The 26,971-nt window shown below is 44.4% G+C and overlaps 1 protein-coding gene across 1 annotated transcript; it reads left to right on the top strand.

The window, feature by feature from the left end:
- The first annotated feature begins 43 nt into the window (after positions 1-43).
- EMC3 (ER membrane protein complex subunit 3) lies at positions 44-25,870 on the top strand. The gene is made up of 8 exons (XM_033210644.1): positions 44-657; positions 10,229-10,286; positions 10,637-10,730; positions 13,829-13,933; positions 14,608-14,689; positions 18,227-18,306; positions 19,399-19,481; positions 25,625-25,870. Exons 1-8 carry the CDS (start codon positions 503-505, stop codon positions 25,751-25,753), a joined length of 786 nt encoding a protein of 261 aa, XP_033066535.1. The 5' UTR covers positions 44-502; the 3' UTR covers positions 25,754-25,870.
- Positions 25,871-26,971: the final 1,101 nt, after the last annotated feature.

The raw sequence follows: 26,971 nt of genomic DNA, 5'->3' as shown, positions 1-26,971 counted from the left end.
CGGCTCACTGCAAGCTCCGCCTTCCGGGTTCAAGCCATTCTCCTGCCTCAGCCTCCCGAGTAGCTGGGACTACAGGCGCCTGCCACCTCGCCCGGCTAATTTTTTTGTATTTTTAGTAGAGACGGGTTTCGCCGTGTTAGCCAGGATGGTCTCGATCTCCTGACCTCCTGATCCGCCCGCCTCGGCCTCCCAAACTGCTGGGATTACAAGGGTGAGCCACGGCGAAGGCCCGCCGCGGGTAGTTTTCCATTTTCCCGCCAGGCCCGACGCTGCTCTGACGCCACCGAGGCGCGCCACGTCGTGACGTCAACTTTCGCGCCGGAAGTGTAAGGCCGGGCAGTCCAGCTGAAGGCAGTAAGCTGGCCTTTCCGGTGCAGGATAGTGCTGGGATCCCGGGGCAAAGGGTCGTGAGAAGGCCCGGAGGCGAAGTCGAAGAGAAGCAACTGCGCCCTGGAGAAGAGAAGCTCGCCCATTCCCGACTGGGAGCCAGCTTTCAGTGAAGATGGCAGGGCCAGAACTGTTGCTCGACTCTAACATCCGCCTCTGGGTGGTTCTACCCATCGTTATCATCACTTTCTTCGTAGGCATGATCCGCCACTACGTGTCCATCCTGCTGCAGAGCGACAAGAAGCTCACCCAGGAACAAGTATCTGACAGGTCAGCGCCCTCCCTTCTCCTGCCTACCTCACACCGCCGTGACCTTGGGCAAGAAAGTGCAGGAGTTGTGTCAATTTGCCTAGGTTCACGTCGCGTCCCCACTGGCAGGATGACCTTACCCGTTATCTCTGTGTTTCACTTTTGTCCTCTGTGAAATGGGGATGATAACAGTACCTGCTTCGTAGACAGGTAGGAATCAAATTAGATGATGTCTGTAAAGCCCTTAGCACAGGATCTAGGACGTATTGAGTTTTGAAAAAAACGGTGCTGTTAATCCTTTACGTTAGTCGCCAACCTTCGATGGGTTTACCTATGAACTATCCCATCCTACCCTTTCGTTGAGAAGAGTGCCAGGTGCGTTACTGCTTTTAGTCTTTGTAACATCCAGTCAAGTGAGTGTGATAATCTGCATTCTACCAAATTACTGTACCAGGAGTCGGACCTGGCGGGACTGTAAGCTGAGATGCTAAGTACCAAAGCTCTTTGCAGTCTGTAAAACTGCTGTTAGAGATGTAAGGAATTGTAGTTATCATTTCCACCCTAGAGTGGAGGCAACTTCTTCACATATTTCATTGCAGTATTTATTTATTTATCTACATATTTACTTATTTTTGAGACAGAGTTTCGCTCTCGTGGCCCGGGCTGGAGTGCGGTGGCGTTATCTCAGCTCGCTGCAACCTCCGTCTCCCAGGTTCAAGCGATTCTCCTGCCTCAGCCTCCTGAGTAGCTGGGATTACAGGCCCACACCACTACACCCGACTAATTTTTGTATTTTGTAGAGACAGGGTTTCACCATCTTGGCCAGGCTGTTCTCGAACTCTTGACCTCAGGTGATCCACCTGCCTTGGCCTCCCAAAGTGCTGGGATTACAGTTGTGAGCCATCACGCCCAGCCCCTCATTGCAATATTTATATACAGAGACAGGAATTTGAGATGATTTTAGATGGTTATCTAGACATGTACCCCTTCATATTAAAGTAATAGTTTTCTCCCAGCTACTTGGGATGCTGAGGCAGGAGGATTGTTGGAGACCAGCCTGGGCAACGTAAGGAGACATTGTCTCTTAGAAAAACAAGCAATTTTCAGTCAGTTCTGATTACGTTCAGAAATCATCTCAGGTAAGTGCTACTATATCTTTAGCACCCCCCTCTCACATTAATTTCTTGTTTTAATAAAGAGAGTAAGCCTCAGGCTAAGAACTTTCCATAGGTAATAGTATCTAGTTAAAATTTAATAATGTTGTTTTGTTTCTACTGTACTTATTTTAAGTTACTTTCTTTTTTGTGACAATACTGTATTTCCATTTGCTAGTAATTTAAAGATTCCTTTAAAATCATATAGATGGGGAAAAAGTTGATATATAAAAAGTATTAAATATGTAATGATACAAGTGCTAGACAAAAATTCTGACCCATGGCATGAGAATGACTGAAGTTTATTTAGGAAGCACTGCTGTAACATTTCCCAATTATGCCAAGAAGAATAGTAACCATTTACTCTATCAGGCACTATGCGAAGCACTTGTATTCATTAACTTATTTACAACTCGAAACAACTCTATGAGGTACTTATTGTTGTCTCATTTTATAGAAACTGAAGCTTTAACAAGTTCCACGGTCACACATGGTGACATTCAGGACTTCACACCAAGCCTTCTGGTCTTGGGCTTTTTCCACTATACCACAGCGATCACTATCTTTCTGTAGCATTACTTTTAGAACTGACCAGAGCCAGCACCCCACCCTGGAGTGAACCTTAAGAAGTCAACTTACTGGCTGGGTGTTGTGGTGGCTCACCCCTGTAATCCCAGCACTTTGGGAGGCAGAGGTGGGTGGATCATAAGTTCAGGAGATTGAGAACATCCTGGCTAGGATGTTTCTACTGAAAATACAAAAAATTAGCTGGGCGTGGTATGCTGGGCGCCTGTCGTCCCAGCTACTCAGGAGACTGAGGCAGTAGAATTCCTTGAACCCAGGAGGCAAGAGCTTGCAGTGAACTGAGATCATGCCACTGCACTCCAGCCTGGATGACAGAGTAAGACTCTGTCTCAAAAAAAAAAAAAAAAGTCAACTTACTGCTTGAGTGTGGTGGCTCACGCCTGTAATCCCAACACTTTGAGAGGCCAAGGCAGGCAGATCACAAGGTCAAGAGATCAAGACCATCCTGGCCAACATGGTGAAACCCTGTCTTAACTAAAAATACAAAAATTAGCTGGGCGTGCTGGCACGTGCCTGTAGTCCCAGCTACTCGGGAGGCTGAGGGAGGAGAATCACTTGAACCCAGGAGGCGGAGGTTGCAGTGAGCCGTGATCACGCCACTGCAGTCCGGCCTGGTGACATAGGAGGACTCCATCTCAAAAAAAAAAAAAAAAAAAAGTCTGTTTATCACAGAAAGAAAGGCTGTAGAAAAATGCAAAGTGGGCCGGGTGCAGTGGCTCACATCTGTAATCCCAGCACTTTGGGAGGCCGAGGCAGGTGGATCACGAGGTCAGGAGATTGAGACAATCCTGGCTAACACGGTGAAACCCGGACTCTACTAAAAATACAAAAAAATTAGCCGGGCGTGGTGGCAGGTGCCTGTAATCCCAGCTACTTGGGAGGCTGAGGCAGGAGAATGGCGTGAACCCGGGAGGCGGCCCTTGCAGTGAGCTGAGATGGCGCCACTGGGCGACAGAGCAAGACTCCGTCTCAAAAAAAAGAAAAAAAATACAAAGTAGAGAAAACTCAGACATTTAGCATTTTTTGGCACATAAATTTTTCTTATTTTAGCCTTAAATTAGCGCTAAGGCAGATACTCCTAAATACATTTTTACAATTGAAGAAAAGGGATCCTGGAAAAGTTAAGTAGTCTTCCCAAAGTAACCAAAGTAGGGAAATATTGTGCCTGTACTTGAACTCAGATCAGTCTCACTCCCAGTTTAAACCCTCTTGAACCATGATTCCTGCTGTCGTAGATTCTCTACCACGATTTTCTGCCCATGGTTCACTATTAGAGCAATGGTTCTGAATTATATCAGATCCGAAGCTCTCTTTTGTAACCCCAAAATGAAATTCACAGTTAGTTTTTTTTTGGAGACCAGTCTCACTCTGTTGCCCAGGCTGGAATGCAGTGGCACAATCTTGGCTCACTGAAACCTCTGCCTCCCCAGCTGAAGTGATTCTCCTGCCTCAGCCTCTTGAGTGTCTGCAATTACAGGCATGCGCCACCGTGCCCAGCTAATTTTTGTATTTTAGTAGAGACGAAGTGTGAGCCATCACACCCAGCCAAGAACATTTCCGTAACAAGGAATGTAACAGCCGGGCACAGTGGCACATGCTTGTAATCCCAGCACTTTGGGAGGCTGAGGTGGGCAGATCTTTTAAGGTCAGGGGTTCGAGACCAGCCTGGCCAACATGGTGAAACCCCATCTCTACTAAAAATACAAAAATTAGCCGGGTGTGGTGGCGTGTGCCTGTAATCCCAACTACTCGGGAGGCTGAGGCAGGAGAATCACATGAACCTAAGGACTGGAGATTACAGAGAGCCGAGATCTTGGCACTGCACTCCAGCCTGGGTGACAGGAAGACTCCGTCTCAAAAAAAAAAAAAAAAAAAAAAAAATCCACAGATTACCACACGTACCCCTAGAGGGCAGTACCACCCCCATGAGGAACCAACCACCGCTCTAGAGAAAACTCAATGTCTCTGCTCATAATTGCTGCATCCCTTAAGTGAGGTAGCTGGATTATACCGGCTCTTACATGGAGTGGCTCAGCCTCATCAAGTCATCATTTGACTTCTGTAAAATGCTGTACACTCTGAACCAGCCTAAGTCCAAGAAAAAGGTGTGTTTTAGTTGTAAAACTTTTTTTTTTAAGAGACAAGTCTTGCTGTGTCCCCCAGGCTGGAGAGCACTGGCACAGTCAAGGCTTACTGCAACCTCAACATCTCAGGCTCAAGTGATCCTCCCCCCTCAGCCTCTCCAGTAGCTGGGACTATAAGCGTGTACCACCACGCTCAGCTAATCTTTAAATTTTTTGCAAAGATGGGGTCTCCTCTGTTGCCCAAGCTGGTCTCAAACTCCTGGTCCAAGTGATCCTTCCATCTCAGCCTTCCAAAATGCTGGAATTATAGGCATGCACCACTGTGCCCAGCGGTATAAAACATTTTTCTAAATATGCTATAAATGCCCATTAGCAGCCAGGCACGGTGGCTCACGCCTGTAATTCCAGCACTTTAGGAGGCAGAGGCAGGCAGATCACGAGGTCAAGAGATTGAGACCATCCTGGCTAATACAGTGAAACCTGTCTCTACTAGAAATACAAAAAATTACCCGGGCATGGTGGGATGCGCCTGTAATCCCAGCTACTCGGGAGGCTGAGGCAGGAGAATCGCTTGAACTGGGAGGCATATGTTGCAGTGAGCCGAGATTGTGCCACTGCACTCCAGCCTAGGCGACATAGCAAGACTATGTCTCAAAAAAAGAACATTTCCATTCGCACCAGGCATGGTGGCTCAAGCCTGTAATCTCAGCACTTTGGGAGACCGAGACAGGTGGATCACATGAGGTCAGGAGTTCGAGACAAGGCTGGCCAGCACGGCGAAACCCCATCTCTCCTAAAAATACAAAAATTAGCTGGGCGTGGTGATGCACGCCTGTAGTCTCAGCTCTCTGCAGGCTGAGGCAGGAGAATCGCTTGAACCAAGAAGGCAGAGGTTTCAGTGAGCCGAGATCACGCCACTGTACTCCAGCCTGGGTGGCAGAGCGAGATGAGACAATGTCTCAAAAAAAAAAAAATTTTTTTTAACAGGTTTTAAGCGAAAGCTGTAAAATACATGAATAAAATATATTAGACTAGGTTTGGGGATACAGTATGTGTAAAAAATGGTTCTCAGACTTGACAAATATTCTACTGACTTTTTGGAAAGGAAGAAACACTGATTCTTCAGAATGTGGAACTCTGGTTTGAGAAGTACTGATTTTAAAGTTTTATTCTAAGAAAATATCTTTCAGGCCTGGTGCAATGGCTTATATCTATAATCCCAGCACTTTGGGAGGCTGAGATGGGAGGATCCCTTGAGCCTAGGAATTTGAGACCAACCTGGCAACATAGTAAGACCCTGTTTCTGCAAAAAACAAAATAAATAGAAGATGTTCTTCAGTTGCAAATTACAAAGCTTTATCTTTATAACAGTACAGAGACTTATTTTTAGATATTCATGAAAATAAAAATACAAAATTAAAAATTTCTTGTAGAATTTTCTAACTTCAGAGAACATAGCTATTTATCTCAGCTTAAGAAAGCAAGTGTTTAGAAAATACAGGATAATTTACGATTGCTTATTTAGGTCTTGAAATACATCAGGGTGACGATACTCAACTTCATTTCTACAAAATTGTTCAGCAGTGTAAATGTAGGAGATCTAGATGAATTCCTCTTGATTACACTGCCTGGGAAAGTCTTGAGTTATCGTAGACTGAATAAGTGTTTTCTCGTTGATTTTTCTGGAGACAGGGTCTTGCTTTGTCACCCAGGGTGGACCAAAGAGGTCGAGGCTGCAGTGATTGAGGCTGCAATCACAGTGGTGCGATCATGGCTCACTTCAGCCTCGATCTCCTGGGGTCAAGTGATCCTCCCACCTCAGCCTCCTGAGTAGCTGGGACTACAGGCACACACCACTGCACCTGGCTAATGTTTAAATTTTTTTGTGGAGACAGTGGTCTCATTATGCTGCCTAGGCTGGTCTCGAACTCCAGGGCTCAAGCGATCCTCCCGCCTCAGCTTCCCGAAGTATTGAGATTACAGGCGAGAGCCACCACGCCTGGCTGTGAACAAGGTTTTTGATGGCCTACCATGTGCCTTGTACTCTGCCGCATGCTATTGGGTACAGTGTAAGACAAGGTCACAACCCTGCTCTCAGAGCTTCTGTTCAAGTGATAAAATATGCAAAGGGAAAAATAGTAGACATTGTTAATCTAGTGCCTAGGATGTACCAGGTAGAGTCATATAAGATCATATATATGGGCTGGGCGTGGCGGCTCAAGCCTGTAATCCCAGCACTTTGGGAGGCCGAGGTGGGCGGATCACGAGGCCAGGAGATCGAGACCATCGTGGCTAACACGGTGAAACCCTGTCTCTACTAAAAAATACAAAAAAAACTAGCTGGGCGAGGTGGCAGGCGCCTGTAGTCCCAGCTACTCGGGAGGCTGAGGCAGGAGAATGGCGTGAACCCGGGAGGCGGAGCTTGCAGTGAGCTGAAATCCGGCCACTGCACTCCAGCTTGGGCGACAGAGCGAGATTCCATCTCAAAAAAAAAAAAAGATCATATATATGAAGAACTCAGCCTAACATTCTCCACTTGGCTGGGTGTGGTGGCTCACACCTGTAATCCCAGCACTTTGGGAGGCTGAGGCAGATGGATTACTGGAGTCCAGGAGTTAGAGACCAGCCTGGGCAACATAGTGATACCCCGTCTCTACAAAAAAAAACACACACACAAAAGTTTGCCAGGTGTCATGGTGTGTGCCTGTAGCCCTAGCTACCCAGGAAGCTAAGATGGGAGGATCACTTGAGCCCCGGAGGTCAAGGTTGTCATGAGCCAAGATTGTACCATTGCACTCCAGCCTGGACAACAAAGTAAGACCCTGTCTCAAAAAAAAAAAATCCTTCATTAGTTTCCTTTTGCTCTTAAGACAATGATAAAATACAGTGGGACCTGGCTGGGCACGGTTTTTCATGCCTGTAATCCTAGCATTTTGAGAGGCCGAGACAGGCAGATCATCTGATGTCAGGAATTCGAGACCAGCCTGGCCAACATGGTGAAACCCCATCTCTACTAAAAATACATGAATTAGGTGGGTGTGGTGGTGCGTGCCTGTAACCCTAGCTACTCGGGAGGACAAGGCAGGAGAATCACTTGAACCCAGGAGGTGGAGGATGCAGTGAGCTGAGATCACACCACTACACTCCAGCCTGGGTGACAGAGCAAGACTCTGTCTCAAAAAAAAAAAAAAAAAAGCAGTGGGACCAGATGATTTTGTATATTCTGGCTCTTGCATACCTCTGAAGTCTTGTTTTCACCACATTTTCTGTACTTCTCCTTCTCCCAGTCATATGGCCTTTGCTCAGGTCCTCAGAGGCAGAGTGTTTACTTCTATGAGGCTTTTGCCCATTTTGTTTACACCAGCACTTTGCCAAGGTAATCCTCACTCATCCCGAAGAGTCCAGCTTAATCCTACATCCTCAGCAAACCCATCTCTCAGATCTTGACTTCCCAGACTCCATCACCTCCCGCTTATGCACTCCTCCAATACCATCCATCTCTCTTCCTAGGACACGATAATTGAATTTCACATTTATTCCTCTGGTTATTTGGTTAATGTTTTTCTCCCTCACTAGACTTTGACCGTCATAAGATACGTGTATTTCGATCACCGTTCTTCAGGTCACCTGGCACTTAGAAGTTCAAGAAATATTTGTTCAATGAAAGAATAAATCTACCCTTGTACAGAATATGAATAGAGACTTAGGGAATTTAAGTGACTTGCCCAAGATCCCATGGCTAATAAGTGGCAGAGATGGGATTGAACCCATGTGTTCAACTCCAGAGCTTAAGTTTTTACCAATTACTCTAGATCCAGTGCTTCTTAGACTGTCAATGGTGAAGGACCAGTTTTGGGGTTTTTTGTTTTTTAAATTTCTAATCTCTCGTAGGCTAATACTTTTATAAAATATTTTGATCATGTATTTGGATGTTGTGACAATGTCAAATTATTATAAAAGTCTCTAAATCCTTACTCTCAATGTCTGTGCTTATCACAGACCAGCATTGGAACATTGACTACACTTTGAGTATCTTTAGCACCCAGGGAGCAGAATGTATTACATGTTGCCTCTGTAGCCCTGTAGATAAAGTAGAGAACTTTATAGCATAATGAGCTCAGGAGGAAAGTGGAGAGAATTCCATGAGGGCCCCAAACATTGGGAAAAGCTTTGTGGAGGTGCTGAGGTTTGAAAAAGGTGTTAAGGCATGATGGTGTAGAACTTGGAAAGGAAAGGGCACTGGAACATTCCCAGCATGTGGAGAAGCTAGAATATGTGTAGTGTGAAAAGGGAGACCCCAGCGGTACTGACTGCTTAGAACAAGTGGTTTGTATTGAGTAGAGAGAGAAAGCCAAACACAGTTTTTTTGTTTGTTTGTGTTTTGAGATGGAGTCCCGCCCCAGGCTGGAGTACAATGGCGTCGACTACGCTCACTGCACCCCCCCATGTTCCAGGTTCAAGTGATTCTCCTGCCTCAGCCTCCCGAGTAGCTGGGATTACAGGCACAGACCAGCACACCTGGCTAATTTTTGTATTTTTAGTAGAGACAGGGTTTCACCATGTTGGCAAGGCTGCTCTCAAACTCCTGACCTCGTGATCCGCCTGTCTCGGCCTCCCAAAGTGCTGGGATTATAGATGTGAGCCACCATGCCCAGCCCCTACCAAGCACAGGTTTTATTATGTTCATTTCTGTCCATAATTTGTTTTCACGTTTCAAGAAGATTTCCATTACTTTAAGGGCCTTTTCATCTCTTCCTCCTTTAATGAACTTTTGAGTACCTAGAAAAAATTAATATTTTGATCTCTGTTTTATTTGTCATTTGCGTCTTAGCAACACTCATTTGTTGCATACCACGATATTCTTTTTTTTTTTTTTGGAAGTAGGGTCTTAACTGTTCCCCAGGCTGCAGAGCAGTGGCACCATCTCATCTCAGCTCATTGCAACCTCTGCCTCTGGGGCTCAGGTGAGCCTTCTACCTCAGCCTCCTGAGTAGCTGGGACTACAGGCACGTGCCACCAGCCTGGCTAATTTCTGTATTTCTTTTTTTTTTTTTTTTTTTTTTTTTTTTTAGAGACAGGGTCTTGCTGTGTTGCCCAGGCTGGTCTCACACTCCTGGGCATAAGTGATCCACCTGCCTTTGCCTTCCAAAGTGCTGGGATTAGAGGCGTGAGCCACCACACCCGGCCTAGCACAATATTTGATGATGAACTACGGCTCTAATAGTTAATTTAAGTTCCCCTAGTAATTTCATTTATTTATTCAATAAATGTTTACTGAGAGCTTTCTAACAGTCTGACTCCCAGGTAGAATTTCTGTTTGTCCATCAGATAGCAACCCTCTCAAGGCCTGTTCTCATTTCTCTGTAGGTAATAAGAAATTCCTTCTTTTATCCTCACTCTTCTCCCTTTGTCCTGACCCCAGATCTCCTGAGCAGTGTCCAGCTATTCTTTTCACTCAGAGAAGGCGTCTTCCTAGCTTATTATCAAATAAGCAAAAGCTGGATGTAATGTCCCAAATGTACCTTCCTCTGAAATATTTATTTGTTCAGAAACATAGTCACTTCTGAAAAATACTTTTCTGAAAACCTAATTGTTAGGTTAAATATGTTTATGGTGGTTTCAAAGATACTTGTATTTTGGAAAGTTTCCACACAGAGCTGTTGCCAAATAGGCCCTCTCTTGTGTTTAAATAGTTGTTCTACTTGACTCTCCGATTTTCTTCTAGTGTTTCACTTTTAAAAATCTCATTGTGTTGGTTGTATTTTTCAGTCAAGTCCTAATTCGAAGCAGAGTCCTCAGGGAAAATGGAAAATACATTCCCAAACAGGTACTCATTTATCTTTCATTAAAAAGCTCGACCATTCACTGTTGGGCAGTAGATATCTGAATGTTTTATAAGGGGACTTTGGGGAAAGCTGAAGGTTGGCAACTTAGTAATTAAGCTGTGGCCTGGTGGTGTTTGCTGTCATGGTGACCTCACCTTTCTTAGGAAGTTGTTTTTAAATGTGACTCAGCTAAAGTGTCTAAAGTGTCAGGTCGCCTGCCAAGTAGGCTGAGAGCTCTAAGCAGAACAGCATATCCTAAAGGTCGTCTGACTAAGTCCCTGGGGAGTAATTTGACCATCTGCTGTGTCATAGTTCTTAGACTTAAAATGCTTTTTTTTTTTTTTCTTACTAGTCTTTCTTGACACGAAAATATTACTTCAACAACCCAGAGGATGGATTTTTCAAAAAAACTAAACGGAAGGTAGTGCCGCCTTCTCCTATGACTGGTATGTTTATTCCTTTCACTCATCTTTAAGGAAGATTTTTAACATAGGTCATTGAGTGGGGTGTGGTGGGTGGGAGAGAGGGCAGGGAGGGTGTCATTTTGTTTAAATGTTAAATTGCAGAAGATAGTAATCTTAGACCTTGGAAATCATCTAGTACAGGGATCTATGGAAGTGGAATTCTCTTTTTCAGTTAGATTTTCTGAGAACCCTAATGTATAAAGTATATTAAAAAAAATAGTTGTCAGCTGATGGAGTGGGGAGGCCACAGCTGTTGTCCCTGGGTCTCTCCTTATTGCTGTTCTCAGGACCCAGGGTTCTAGGGAGCACAGTTGGAAAAGCATTCCAGCCTGGCTCTCACCCAGTGCCTGGATCCCCTTTCGACAGATGGCTGCCCAGCTTCTGCCTAAATGAGGAAGAGTGCGCTACTTCCGAGACGTGCCATTTTGTTGTTAGATGTGATTGTTTGGTCTACCCTACAGTTTTGGCTCTAACATTTTCTACTTCCACTGATCCCAGTCATGTGAAAAATACAGCATGTTAAAAGTAAAACAGGCCAAGTATGGTGGCTCATGCCTGTAATCCTTGCATTTTGGGAGGCCAAGGCAGGTGGATTGCCTGAGGTCAGGAGTTCGAGACCAGCCTGGTTTACATGGTGAAACCCGGTCTCTACTAAAAATACAAAAGTTAGCCTGGCATGGTGGCAGGTGCCTATAGTCCCAGCTACTTCGCAGGCTGAGTCAGGAGAATTGCTTGAACCCAGGAGGTGGAGGTTGCAGTGAGCCGAAGTCCCATCACTGCACTCCAGCCTGGTGATAGAGCAAGACTCTGTCTCCAAAAAATAAAAATAAAAAAAAAAAGGAAAACAAAGTAATTTGTTGTTTTGTGTTGACTCTCCTCTCATTTTAGTACTACTCACTTCTTTAGGTGAGATAGCCAGCTATTTTAAACCCATAGGGAAGGTATTATAATTAATTTTTTTTTAAGAGTGACTAAGGTTGTATGGAGTTCATTTTTTAACAAGTTTTAAATAAAATTTACAAGAAACAAAAGACCATTAAATATATGAGAAGTTACTTGACCTCACTAATAATCCATGGAATACCAATTAAAACAAGATATCTTTTTTTTTTTTTTTTGAGATGGGAGTCTCATTCTCTCACCCAGGCTGGAGTGCAGTGGTGGTGATCTCGGCTCAATGCAGGCTCTGCTTCCTGGGTTCACGCCATTCTCCTGCCTCAGCCTCTCGAGTAGCTGGGAATACAGGTGCCTGCCACCATCTAGGAAGGGGGTTCTATTAGAACTTCCTAGAAATTCTAAGAAGTTCTCTTACAGAAACACAAAAACATGCAGATGTATGTGCAAGATAATTGTCGGCAGCATCATTTATCATTTATTGGCAAAAACAATGGAAACAATCCATAGGTCTACTCAAAAGTGATTGGTGTGACCACACTGTGAAATCCTATGCAGACATTAAAAATATTGAGACTGGGTACGGTGACTGACACCTGTAATCCCAGCACTTTGGGAGGCCAGGGCAGGCAGATCACTTGAGGTCAGTCAGGAGTTCAAGACCAGCCTGGTCTGGTGAAACCCCGTCTCTACTAAAAATACAGAATTAACTGGGCATGGTGGTGTGTGCCTGTAATCCCAGCTAGTTAGGAGACTGAGGCAAGAGATTCACTTGAACCTGGGAGGCGGAGGTTGCAGTAAGCTGAGATCATGCCACTGCACTCCAGCCTGGGCGATAGAGTGAGACTATGTCTCAAAAAGCAAAACAAAATAAACAAACAAAAATGCCCAGCACAGTGGCTCACCCCTGTAATCCCAGCACTTTGGGAGGCCAAAGTGGGCAGATCACACGAGGTCAGGAGATCGACACCATCATGGCTAACATGGTGAAACCCCATCTCTACTAAAAATACAAAAAACTAGCTGGGCGTGGTGGTGGGCGCCTGTAGTCCCAGCTTCTTGGGAGGCTGAGGCAGGAGAATGACATGAACCCACGAGGCGGAGCTTGCAGTGAGCTGAGATCGTGCCACTGCACCCCAGCCTGGGCAACAGAGCAAGACTCCATCTCAAAAAAAAAAAAAAAAAAGGAAATATTGAGAGGAAGCTATTCAGTGTGGAAATACAATCCACAATATATTACTAAAAATAAGCGTAGTAGCATAGTATCTCTGTTTTGTGTGTGTGTGTATGTGTGTGTGTATATATATACACACACAAATACATAAAATTTGTAATGTGTGTATGTAGAGAGAAAGATGGAAGGATATACAACAAATAGTTAAGTGTTTAGAGAATGGGCTTAAAAGAACTGTCTACATCATACATTTTTATGTCATTTGATTTTTTTTTTACAATAAACTTATTTTAATTATCAAGTACGTTAAAAATTTACAGAAAATCGGGGCCAGATGCAATGGCTTACGCCTGTAATCCCAGCACTTTTGGGAGGCCGAGGTGGGTGGACCACGAGGTCAGGAGATTGAGAACATCCTGGCTAACATGGTGAAACTCCGTCTCTACTAAAAATACAAAAAATTAGCTGGGCGTGGTGGCAGGTGCCTATAGTCCCATCTACTCGGGAGGCTGAGGCAGGAGAATGGGGTGAACCCAGGAGGCGGAGCTCGCAGTGAGCTGAGATCATGCCACTGCACTCCAGCCTGGGCCCCAGAGTGAGACTCTGTCTTAAAAAAAAAAAAAAAAAGGCCGGGTGCGGTGGCTCAAGCCTGTAATCCCAGCACTGTGGGAGGCCTAGACGGGCGAATCACGAGGTCAGGAGATCGAGACCATCCTGGCTAACACGGTGAAACCCCGTCTCTACTAAAAATACAAAAAACTAGCCGGGCGAGGTGGCGGGCGCCTATAGTCCCAGCTACTCAGGAGGCTGAGGCAGGAGAATGGCGGGAACCCGGGAGGCGGAGCTTGCAGTGAGCTGAGATCCGGCCACTGCACTCCAGCCCGGGGGACAGAGCAAGACTCCGTCTCAAAAAAAAAAAAAAAAAAAAAAAAAAAATTTACAGAAAATCAGGAGGAAGTCCCTGGCAACAGAGGTAAAACTTAGTGGTTTCTTATTTGTGCTTTTGTCTTAGATCCTACTATGCTGACAGACATGATGAAAGGGAATGTAACAAATGTACTCCCTATGATTCTTATTGGTGGATGGATCAACATGACATTCTCAGGCTTTGTCACAAGTAAGTTACAGACCCAGTCGACTTCATGTTACCCAGAGAAATTCAAGTACCACTGAGACACTAATATCATAGGTCATATGTTTTCTTGTGTAAACTGATTATAGTCTTTGAACAAAAAATTTACTATGTGATGACTTTTATGGCTTTTGCCCAAAAATGTTCCTAAGTTCATGATGTGGATGCTTTTTAGCCAGATTAGATTCAAGCAAGTGACTTGCTAGCTTGCTTCCAAAACTAATATGGTATTCTAGTTGAGCAGGATAAAGGGAAGCATATTTCTATTTTGACTTCATTTGCTAGGTGTTAGGGTGAGTTTTCTATTTGTTTATAAGTTGATTTGATTTTGATCCATTTGGTTTCTTAGTAACATAGTTCTATGCTTCTGTATTCCACTTAGAGTTTAACAGATTGGTGCAAGTTTTTTCCAAATTTCAGGTCACAGCTCAGTTTGAGTCTCTGCTTCTTCAGTAAGCTAGAAGCAAGTATTATTGAGGGAAACTAGAGCAGAGTAGCATTTTGACTGTCTTTTCTTCAGAAATTGCCACAGATTTCCTTGTGGAAGTCGTTTTCCAAAAGCTATGTGGCACAGAGTTCCCACCTCCTCTGGGAAAGATTCACACTTATTCTAAAAATAAAACAGCTCAGAGTGGTTGTGAACTTTTTCTTCTCTGCAGCCAAGGTCCCATTTCCACTGACCCTCCGTTTTAAGCCTATGTTACAGCAAGGAATCGAGCTACTCACATTAGATGCATCCTGGTAAGAACTTTCTTTTGTTTAGTAAAAATACAAACCACACTTTGGGAGGCCAGGGTGGGAGGATCACTTGAGCCCAGGAGTTTGAGACCAGCCTGGGCAACAGAGTAAGACCCTGTCTCAAAAAAACGAAAACAGGTGGGGTGCAGTGGCTCACGCCTGTAATCCCAGCACTTTGGGAAACGGAGGCGGGCAGATCACGAAGTCAGGAGATCTAGACCATCCTGGTTAACATGGTGAAACCGGCCGGGCGCGGTGGCTCAAGCCTGTAATCCCAGCACTTTGGGAGGCCGAGACGGGCGGATCACGAGGTCAGGAGATCGAGACCATCCTGGCTAACATGGTGAAACCCCGTCTCTACTAAAAATACAAAAAAAAAAAAAAAACTAGCCGTGCGACGTGGCGGGCGCCTGTAGTCCCAGCTACTCGGGAGGCTGAGGCAGGAGAATGGCGTGAACCCGGGAGGCGGAGCTTGCAGTGAGCTGAGATCCGGCCACTGCACTCCAGCCCAGGCGACAGAGCAAGACTCCGTTTCAAAAAAAGAGAAAAGCCGGGCGCGGTGGCTCAAGCCTGTAATCCCAGCACTTTGGGAGGCCGAGACGGGCGGATCACGAGGCCAGGAGATCGAGACCATCCTGGCTAACACAGTGAAACCCCGTCTTTCCAAAAAAAAAATACAAAAAACTAGCCAGGCGAGGTGGCGGGCGCCTGTAGTCCCAGCTACTCAGGAGGCTGAGGCAGGAGAATGGCGTAAACCCGGGAGGCGGAGCTTGCAGTGAGCTGAGATCCGGCCACTGCACTCCAGCCTGGGCAACAGAGGCAGACTCCGTCTCAAAAAAAAAAAAAATACAAAAAATTAGCCGGACATGATGGTGGGTGCCTGTAGTCCCAGCTACTCAGGAGGCTGAGGCAAGAGAATGGTGTGAATCTGGGAGGCGGAGTTTGCAGTGGGCGGAGCTTACAGTGAGGGGAGATCGGCCACTGCACTCCAGCCTGGGCAACAGAGTGAAACTCTGAAAAAAAAAAAAAGTAAACAAAAATCACACAAACCAAAATCTATAACCAGTGCCCCTTAAAGATGAGGATTTCTGGCTGAGTACGGTGGCTCACACCTGTAATCCCAACACTTTGGGAGGCCAAGTCGGGCGGATCACAAGGTCAGATCAAGACCATCCTGGCTAACATGGTGAAATCCTGTCTCTATGAAAAATACAGAAAGTTAGCTGGGCATGGTGACTGATGCCTGTAGTCCCAGCTACTCAGGAGGCTGAGGCAGGGGAATGGCATGAACCCAGGAGGCGGAGCTTGCAGTGAGCTGAGATCGCGCCACTGCACTCCAGCCTGGTCAACAGAGTGAGACTCCATCTCAGACAAAAAAAAAGTTGAGGATTTCTAATTTGCGTACTTCATTGGAATCGGTTTTTAAAGGTTTTTTTTTTTTTTTTCCAAGACTGAGTCTCACTTTGTCATCCAGCCTGGAGTACAGTGGTGCGATATCACTGCAACCTCTGCCTCCTGGGTTCAAGTGATTCTCCTGCCTCAGCCTCCCGAGTACCTGGGATTACAGGCATGCACCACCACATCCGGGTAATTTTTGTATTTTTCGTGGGGACGGTGTTTCACCATGTTGGCCAGGCTGGTCTCAAACTACTGACCTCAAGTGATCCACCTGCCTCGGCCTCCCATAGTACTGGGATTACAGACGTGAGCCACCACGCCCGGCCAAAAGTTTTTTTTTTATTCTTCTTTGAAACGCCACTCAAAATGTCATAGGTGGTTTATGGCAACTTTTACATAAGTCTAGCAAAAGGAAAAAATGTGTCATCTCTTTTCTGTCACAATTGGGGGCTTAAAAATGCAGGGGTGGATGTATCAACCCCCAGAAAGTTAAAAGTTTAAGCCAGGAGTTCTGGCCATGCAATCATTTTTAGTAATACCTGGAGCTTATGAGAGTGGAAGTTTGTATTATTTTTTTTTCCAAAGTACATTACTATTAATGATAATAGTTTTCATTAGTTCTAGTCACTGTGCTTAGCATTTTCCATATTTTACCCTCATAGCAACCTATGAAACCTATGTAGGAATTGACATTTGACGACAGTCTGTCCAAATCCAGCACCCATGTGTTATTTACCACTCTTTATAATTTTTAAAAAGAGATTTCTCCTTCTGAATACCACTATTTTTTTTTGAATGACAGAATAAGACAACTTAAAATCTGAAAAGCTCTTAGGAAATTACTGCTACAGTACCTGGAACCTAGTAATGCTGCTTCACGTGGCCTCTCCAGACTCTTGCCTGTGGCTTCCCGAAGACTGGCATAAAACAGAGAAAAAGAATAATGGACAAAATGGGGATTACTAGTGGTCATCTTGACTACTTGGTTTGAGCAGAGCCCTCTAGGATGTGTGGGAGGAGCAGGACAGGCCAGTGGCTGGGAAGTCTGGGCCATGCACAATTCTGCTAGAGAAGAAAAGCTGTGCATTATATGAGTAGCATGAGCCTATTCAACTTTTACCTTCCGGTCTCCTTAGGCTAAACAAAAACTTCACGGGTTGGAGAAAAGCTTATTCATCTTTTCTCAGCATCCAGAGAGGCATGTGACTAAAATGATACCACGGACAGAAGGGAGACTGGAACCCAAGTGTACAATTACCACTGTGGTGAGATCAGCAACATTGTATTCCGACAGGCCATTTACTTACCTGCAGCCTATGGAGTAACCAGAGTAGACTCTTGCCCTTATGTGACCCACTTGTTGGAATGACTATGGATCTTTCCGTTTATCATTTTCCATACTCACTTTTGGTTTTAGCTTTTACTATATGCAAGCCTATTTATTTTATGGAGGTTGAGTAGGAAACATAAGCTAAAGGAAGCCTCAGTGATATAGTTCAAAACTTGGAATGGCTCTCCCAGTAGCTATAGTCCTCGGTACTATGTTTTCTGAAATCCACCTCTCATCCCTTCTTGTAAGTACGGAACACACCCAGTGGCTCACGCCTGTAATCCTAGCACTTTGGGAAGCTGAGGTGGGCAGGTCACTTGAGGTCAGGAGTTCGACATCAGCTTGGCCAACATGGTGAGACCCCGTCTCTACTAAACATACAAAAATTAGCCAGGCATGGTGGTGTGTGCCTGTAGTCCAAGCTACTCAGGAGGTTGAAGCAGGAGAATCTCTTGAACCCCAGTGGCAGAGGTTGCAGTGAGCCGAGATTGTGCCACTGCACTCCAGTCTGGGTGACAGAGCGAGACTCCGTCTCAAAAAAAAAAGGTATGGAACACACCAACACTTGTGATTTCCTCTCAGGAATGGAATTCAGAATGGGAGTCGTCTTTGGAGTTTTTAAAATATAGTTCTGTATTGTTTAGACTGCTTTAACAACTTGTATTTCTTCTGTGGTTGTGCTTTGGATGAATATAGCCCATCCAAGGTGACTTCTTTACAACCACTGAACAACTTTGGGTGGTAGGGAAGTGGGAACTGCATTACTCTCTGATATAATAACTAACCACACCATTTTCCTTTTACTTTGCCAGGGTGAGTTCTGCATCCTGGTACTTCCTCAATGTATTTGGGCTTCGGAGCATTTACTCTCTGATTCTGGGCCAGGATAATGGTAAGAAGCATGTCAGGTTTACTAACCAAATACTTCCATAGATGAATCATCCATGTTAGAGCCAGAAAAGTCTTGTAGGTTATGCTGTTTGTTACCATAGTCAAATAAAATGTTTCCTTCCTTCAGTTTCTGAGGTATTCTGAAAGACTCTTAAAAATTCCAGGGGTCAAACTGAAGATCTCAATTCTCTCTGGCAATGACTGGGACAGTATTTGATTCCCCAGAATCTGATACCATCATGTGAGGGATCCAGCACCAGCAGTGTAAGCCTGTGAACCTAAAGCTTAAAGAAGGCCTGGTTTGTCAGTCATTTCTTTTTTTTTTTTTTTTTTTTTTTTTTTTTTTTGAGGCGGAGTCTCGCTCTGTCGCCCAGGCTGGAGTGCAGTGGCCGGATCTCAGCTCACTGCAAGCTCCGCCTCCCGGGTTTACGCCATTCTCCTGCCTCAGCCTCCCGAGTAGCTGGGACTACAGGCGCCCGCCACCTCGCCCGGCTAGTTTTTGTATTTTTAGTAGAGACGGGGTTTCACTGTATTAGCCAGGAGGGTCTCGATCTCCTGACCTCGTGATCCGCCCGTCTCGGCCTCCCAAAGTGCTGGGATTACAGGCTTGAGCCACCGCGCCCGGCGTCAGTCATTTCATTGACTAGAGCCCTTGCCAGTACTAATCCTTGCTCTCTTGTTTACTGGCCGGGACCTCAGAAAAGTTACTTAACAAGTTACTTAACTTCAAATTCTCTATTTGCTTATCTGTAAATAAGGACTTTATTAGTTAACTTGCAGGGTTATTAGGAACAGATGAGGTAGAATATGCAAACCACTTAGTAAAGTACTTGGCGTACAGTAGTTGCTCAGTAACTGGTGCCTGTTATTGTTGAAATTTGAAATGAAGTTTAGAGCTTCCTTTAGTGATCTCTTTTTTGCTGTTACTATCCCCATTTTTCAGGAGACACAAAGTGACTTTCCTAGAGTCACATAGCTAGTGGGTGACAGGGCCAGTCGTGAGGCTATAGTCCAGTTCTCTAATCTAAGCACATTCTTCCCCTGGGGTGCTTGCTGAGTCCTGGCACTCATGTACGTGTGTCTTATGCTACAGCCGCTGACCAATCACGAATGATGCAGGAGCAGATGACGGGAGCAGCCATGGCCATGCCCGCAGACACAAACAAAGCTTTCAAGGTACACTCCATTCACCATTCAAAGCCGCAGCAATGCTCTGAAAGGTGTTATCAAGAGCTATTTTAAAAATAGCTTCCTTGCAGGGAGTGTTGTGTGGTTCCATCGTTTTAATTTAAACTTAGCAAAAACATAGTTTACACGTCTCTTTTTCCTGAGACAGAATCATCTATTGAGTAAATTGGAAATTCTTAGTACTTTTACCAGTTTTTAAATGCTCACCAGAATTTAATCCACACTATCAATGATGCCGTAAAATAATCCAATCAGAGGTGCTAGGTAAACATTTAGAATAATTTGAACGTTTTTGAACCCCATAGATATCAGATATAAATTGCATTAAAAAAAATTAATACTGGCTGGGCGCGGTGGCTCACGCCTGTAATCCCAACACTTTGGGAGGCCAAGGCGGGTGGATCACGAGGTCAGGGGTTCAAGACCAGTCTGACCAACCTGGGGAAACCCCGTCTCTACTAAAAATACAAAAAAAAATTAGCTGGACGTGGTGGCAGGCACCTGTAATCCCAGCTACTCAGGAGGCTGAGGCAAGAGAATTGCTTGAACCCAGGAGGCGGAGGTTGCAGTGAGCTGGGATTGCGCCACTGCACTCCAGCCTGGGCAACAGAGCGAGACTCTGTCTCAAAAAAAAAAAAAATCAGGCCAGGCGCGGTGGCTCAAGCCTGTAATCCCAGCACTTTGGGAGGCCGAGACGGGCGGATCACGAGGTCAGGAGATCGAGACCATCCTGGCTAACATGGTGAAACCCCGTCTCTACTAAAAATACAAAAAACTAGCCGGGCGAGGTGGCGGGCGCCTGTAGTCCCAGCTACTCGGGAGGCTGAGGCAGGAGAATGGCGTGAACCCGGGAGGCGGAGCTTGCAGTGAGCCGAGGTTGCGCCACTGCACTCCAGTCTGGGCGACAGAGCGAGACTCCGCCTCAAAAAAAAAAAAAAAAAAAAAAAAAAAAATCAATACTAAGAGCGTTTTCACAAAAAGGTTCTAGAATTTGCATAATTTAGCATGATTTTTGTGGAACAAAATCTCACTGTGTTTCATGATAAAAACTAGAAAGAGAAGGGAAGTTCCGGCCAGGGACAGTGGCTCACACCTGTAATCCCAGCACTTTGGGAGGCCGAGGCCGGCGGGTCACCTGAAGTCAGGAGTTTGACACCAGCCTGGACAACATGGTGAAACCCTGTCTCTATTAAAAATACAAAAATGGGCCAGGTGTGGTGACTCACACCTGTAATCCCAGCACTTTGGGAGGCCAAGGCAAGTGTATCAGCTGAGTTCAGGAGTTCAAGACCAGCCTGGCCAACATGGTAAAACCCGTTTTCTACTAAAGATACAAAAGAAAATTTACTGGGCGTGGTGGTGGGCACCTGTAATCCCAGTTACTTGGGAGGCTGAGACAGGAGAATTGCTTGAACTCAGGAGGCAGAGTTTGCAGTGAGCTGAGATTGCACCATTGCACTCCAGCCTGGGTAACAAAAGCAAAACTCCATCTCAAAAAAAAAAAAGAAAGAAACAAAACAAAAATGAGCTGGGCACGGAGGCATGTGCCTATAATCCCAGCTACCCAGAAGGCTGAGGCAGGAGAATCGCTGGAACCCAGGATGCGGAGGCTGCAGTGAGCTGAGATTGTGCCACTGCACTCCAGCCTGGATGACAGACCAAGATTCTGTCTCAAAAACAAATAGAGAAGTTTCTCAGCCTGATAAAGGGCATCTGTGACAGACCCACAGCTAACATCATACTCAATGGTGAAAGACTGAAAGCTTTCCCTTCAAGATCAAGAACAAGACAAGGATGTCTGTTCTTGCCACTTCTATTCAGCATTGTCCAGGATGTACTAGCCAGGGCAGTTAGGCAAGAAAAAGAAATAAAAAGTCATTCAGATTAGAAAGGAAGTAAAACTATCTCTGTTTGCAAATGGCATGGTGTTGTATATAGGTCATCCTAAACAATCCACAAGAAAACTAACAGAGCTAATAAATAAGTTCAACATACAAAAATCGATTGTGCTTCTATATACTGGTAATGAAGAATTGGAAATGAAAGTAAAACAATTTTATTCATAATAGTATCAAAAGGAATAAAATATTTAGAAGCAAATCTAACAAAAGAAATGGCCTTGGCCGGGCATGGTGGCTAACGCCTGTAATCCCAGCACTTTGGGAGGCTGAGGCGGGCAGATCACGAGGTGGAGAGATCGAGACCATCCTGGCCAACATGGTGAAACCCCATCTCTACTAAAAATATAAAAATTGGCTGGACATGGTGGCGCATGCCTATAGTTCCAGCTACTTGGGAGGCTGAGGCAGGAGAATCACTTGAACCTGAGAGGTGGAGGTTGCAGTGAGCCAAGATTGCACCACTAGACTCCAGCCTGGTGACAGAGCGAGACTTCATCTCAAAAAAAAAAAGAAATGGCCTTTTGTTAGATTTAAACTGATATGCTGAAAAATTACAAAACATTGCTGAAAGAAATGAAAGACTTAAATAAATGGAAAGACATCCATGTTCATAGATTGGAAGACTTAATATTATTAAGATGGCAGTACTCTCCAAATTTATCCACAGATTGAACACAATCACTATCAAAATCTTACCTGCCTTTCTTGCAGAAATTGACAAGCTGCTCCTGAAGTTCACATGGAAATTCAAGGGAATCAAAATAGGCAAAAATGTTGGCAAAATTGGAGAACTTAGATGCTGTGGTTTTAAAGCCTATTACAAAGCTGTAGTAATCAAAACTGCACAGAAATAAAAACTGGCATAAAGAGAGATATAGGTCAATGGAATAAAATGGAGAGTTCAGAAATAAACACATCTATTTATCATCAATTGACTTTCAAAGAGGGTACCGAGACTATTCAGTGGGGAAAGAATAGTGTCCATTCAATGAATGGTGCTGGGAAAAGGATATCTACATGCAAAAGAATGAAGCTGGGCACCTATTTCACACCATGTACAAAAGTTAAGTCTAAATGGTTCCACAGGCATGGGTAGTGCAGAAGAAAAAAAAAAATTAGGTTCAAGTTAGCTTAGATGTGGTGGTGCATGCCTATAGATGGGGGCACCACTTGAGCTGAGGAGTTTGAGGCTGCAGTGAGCTATGATTGTGCCACTGCACACCAACTTGGGTGACAGCGAGACCCTGTCTCAAAAAGAAAAAAGAAATCAAATGGGTCAAAGACCCAAATCTTTAATATTGCATGATCTTACTTATATAAAATATTTGGAATAGGAAAATTCACAGAGACAAGGAAGTAGGTTAGAGGTGACTGAGGATGGGATGGGGGCAGTGGGGAGTAGTTGCTTACTGTGCGCATTTTCTGTTTAAGGAGACATAAAACTTTGGAAACGATAGTAGACATGGGTATACATTGTGAATGTCATTAATGCCACTGAATTTTATATCTAAAATGGTTAAAATGGTGTATGTTATGTTACATATATTTTACCACAATAAAAAAATAAATGTGGCTGGGCACAGTGGCTTTCACCTGTAATCCCAGCACTTTGGGAGTCCGAGACAGGCAGATCATTTGAGGTCAGGAGCTTGAGACCAGCCTGGCCAACATGATGAAATGCCGTCTCTACTAAAAATACAAAAATTAGCTGGGCGTGGTGGCACGCCCCTGTAATCCCAGCCACTCAGGAGGCTGAGGCATGAGAATCGCTTGAACCCGGGAGGCAGAGATTGCAGTGAGCGGAGATCGCACCATTGCAGATGCAGGGGTTACAATGAGCCAAGATGGCACCATTGCACTCCACCCTGGGCTACAGAGTGAGATCACTCTGTCTCAAAAAATAAACAACTAAAAAACAGTGAGAGGGCCAGGCACTGTGGCTCACGCCTGTAATCCCAGCACTTTGGGAGGCCGAGGTGGGCGGATCACAAGGTCAGGAGTTTGAGATCAGCCTGGTCAATATGGTGAAACCCCGTCTCTACTAAAAATACAAAAATTAGCCTGGCGTGGTGGCAGGTGCCTGTAGTCCCAGTTACTCAGGAGGCTGAGGCAGGAGAATCACTTAAACACAGGAGGCGGAAGTTCCAGTAAGCCGAGATCGTGCCACTGCACTCCAGCCTGGGTGATAGAGCGAGACTCCATCTCAAAACAACAACAACAAAAAAAACAGTGAGATACCACTTCGTGCCCACTCAGATGGTTATAATAAAAAAAGATGAACAATAACAAATGTTGGCAAGAATGTGGAGAAACTGGAACCCTATTGTTGATGATGGTGCAGCCACTTTGGAAAACAGTTTTTCCACCATTCCTCAAACAGTTAAAACATAATTACTGTATGACCCAGCAGTTTTACTCTTAAGTAAATACTCAAGAGAACTGAAAACATATGTCCACACAGAAACTTATGTGAGAATGTGTTCAGAGCATGATTCATAATAATCAAAAAGTAGACATAATCCAAATACCCATCATCTAATGAAAGGATAAACAATGGAATATTTTTGAATATAATGTATGTTGTATATACAGTAGAATATATACAATGGAGTGTTATTCAGCTATAAATAAGAGTGGAATACTGAATCATGTTAAACAGGGAAGAACCCTGAAAACAGGCTAAGTGAAAGAAAATAACAAAAGGCCACATATGCCCAGAATAAGTGAAAAAAGATATGGAAGATAAAGTAGTAGTTGCCAGAGGTTGTGGGAGGTGAATAATGGGAACTGTGTACTGTTTGGTATGTGGTTTCTTTTTGTTATTAGATAATAACAAAATTATTATTAGATATTATATAGATATTAGTGGTGGTGGTTACACAACGAATATACTAAAAATCACTAAATTGTACACATTAAAGGGGTAAATTTTATGACATGTAAATTATATCTCAAAAACCCACTCATGAGCGAACATTTGTATTTCACATTAAATAAGCTTACTTTATCTATCTATCTATCTATCTGTCTATCTATCTGGGGTCTCACTGTGTCACCCAGGCTGGAGTGCAGTGGTATAATCCTAGCTCACTGCAGCCTTGAGCTCCTGGACTTAAGCATTCCACCCACCTCAGCCTCAGTACTGGTGCATGAGGAGCCAGTACTACAGGCACACACCACCACACCCAACTAATTTTGTATAGAGATGGGATCTTACTATGTTGCCCAGGCTGGTCTTGAACTCCCATCCTCAAGTGATGGGAGTTCCAAAGTGCTGGGATTACAGGCGTGAGCTACCACACCTCGCAAGCTTTTTTTTTTTTTTTTAATTTATTTTTAAAGACGAGGTCTTACTATCTCTAGGCTCATCTAAAGATAGGTTGTCCAGGGCAGTCTCAACCTCCTGTACTCAAGCTATCCTTAGCCTCAGCCTCCAGAGTAGCTGGGACTGTAGATGTGTGCCACTGCACCCACCTCATAAAGCATTTTTTAGACACTCACTAATTTAAGGCAAAGTAGTCAGATTAATAGAATATTTGAGAAATGTAATTTCTTGGAAAATTCTGCAAATTTATTTCTGCTCAACCTATTACTAGTTTACGTCTAAATGATTATATGCCAAAACCATTTTTTAGTTCACACCATCAAAGTCTTTATTCCAGTGATTAAAAATTACTGGACTCCCCACAAACTGTAATGAAGTGCCATTGTGTATCTGGACATAAGGAAGGAGTAAGTGTTCTTAGGCCCACTGAAAATACCCCAGCCATTTATGTCAAAGCATTGTGGACCATGCACCATTTAAACCATATGACAAGTCCCTTGATTAAAGAGCTGAAAATCAGCACTAATTTGTCTATTGTACATCCCTCAAGAGTACTGTGGGGCACAAAGGTGCTTGGTGAGCGTGAGCTGATAGACAGGTTAAGCGCTGGGGACTTTGCAGTTAGACCAAAATTTAAATCTCAGCTCCATTAGCTCCGAGTGCCAGTGGCCTTGAACAAATTATTTGACCTCTTAGCCTTAGTCTCCTTATCTATAAATTGAGGGGTGGCACGAAGAGGGGGAGGGGAGGATGGGGGTAGCAGCATTTCCCCTGTAGGATTGAATGAGCTTATACATGTGGATAGCGCACTCCAGCTTTTGGCCTAGAGTAAGTGGTCACTGAAGGTTAGCCGCAGCTGTCAGTAACAATTCCCTCTTCCTGCCGGGTGTTCTCTTCCATTACAGACAGAGTGGGAAGCTTTGGAGCTGACGGATCACCAGTGGGCACTAGATGATGTCGAAGAAGAGCTCATGGCCAAAGACCTCCACTTCGAAGGCATGTTCAAAAAGGAATTACAGACCTCTATTTTTTGAAGACTGAGCAGGGATTAGCTGTGTCAGGAACTTGGCATTGCACTTAACCTTGTAACTTTGTTTGGAGCTGGCACCTCTCAGAATAAAAAGGAGGATGCAAGAGCTGGCAGGCATGCAGCAAGGCTTGTTCTTGTCTGGGCTGGGTTCCCCTTTATGTTTGAAACTAGAGGAAATAGGAGTATGCTGGGCAACTTGTTATTTTTAAAATGTTGTAAATGTTCCTTTTGGTGACTTTAGTAATGAAAGTCAGAGAAAGGGGGAAACCCCAAGCTACTGATAATATATAAAATCTTGGCCGGGCACAGTGGCCCACGCCTGCAATCCCAGTACTTTGGGAGGCTGAGGCGGGTGGATCACGAGGTCAGGAGTTCAAGATCAGCCTGGCCAAAGTGGTGAAACCCTGTCTCTACTAAAAATACAAAAAAAAATTAGCCGGGCGTGGTGGTGGGCACCTATAATCCCAGCTACTCAGGAGGCTGAGGCAGAGAATTGCTTAAACCCAGGAGGCGGAGGATGCAGTGAGCTGACATCGCACCACTGCACTCCAGCCTGGGAGACAGAGCAAAACTCTGTCTCAAAAAAAAAAAAAAAAAAAAAAAATATATATATATATATATATATATCTTAGCAGAAGCCCAGTCTTCAGAGGAAGCATTGTTAATTATAGCTAATGATTATGTGCAGTCAGTCTGACATCTGGCCACAGTAAACTCCTGTTTTCTTGGGATCCAAACACCCTGTGTTTTACCATTAGTTTTGTTAGTATTGTTAACTTTCTTTACACAAGTAAACCATTTCCACTACCAAAGGTTTAGAAACTATGCTAAGCACGCGCTCTACCACTGAGCTACACCCCCTCCGGTTTAGAAACTATGGATGAACAAAATGAATCTCCTTGTATTGTTCATTTTGAGCCTACATAGAATAGAGACCAAATATGTCAAAACCTGATTCAAATAAACGCTCTTCAGAGTGAATACCCAGGGCCAGGACAGACTCGGCAAACCTTCTATATCACTTAATTCTGCCCAGCGAAAATCAGTGACCCTGAGGCACTGCCAGATTCTAAAGTGCCTTTGGGATCATCAGAGACCGGCCATAAATAATGCAAAATCTTGATCTGGATGTCAGTATGTGAAATCTTATCAAATCCATTGACAAATCGGTGCGATACTGGAAATGGCTACTCCTTTGGGTGAAGGACCTCACTTCCCAGTT

This window comes from Trachypithecus francoisi, unplaced genomic scaffold (genome assembly GCF_009764315.1).
Source record: "Trachypithecus francoisi isolate TF-2019V2 unplaced genomic scaffold, Tfra_2.0 Lachesis_group0, whole genome shotgun sequence".
NCBI lineage: Eukaryota > Metazoa > Chordata > Mammalia > Primates > Cercopithecidae > Trachypithecus > Trachypithecus francoisi.
Note: the sequence above shows the minus strand (reverse complement) of the source record. Positions and strands in the feature narration are given on the sequence as shown.

Coding starts and splice junctions, on each gene's coding strand:
- EMC3 (XM_033210644.1), top strand. CDS start 503: ATGGCAGGGCCAGAACTGTTGCTCGACTCTAACATCCGCCTCTGGGTG. Junction 10,731..13,828: donor GCCGCCTTCTCCTATGACTG/GTATGTTTATTC, acceptor CTTTTGTCTTAG/ATCCTACTATGCTGACAGAC. Junction 14,690..18,226: donor CTCACATTAGATGCATCCTG/GTAAGAACTTTC, acceptor TTACTTTGCCAG/GGTGAGTTCTGCATCCTGGT.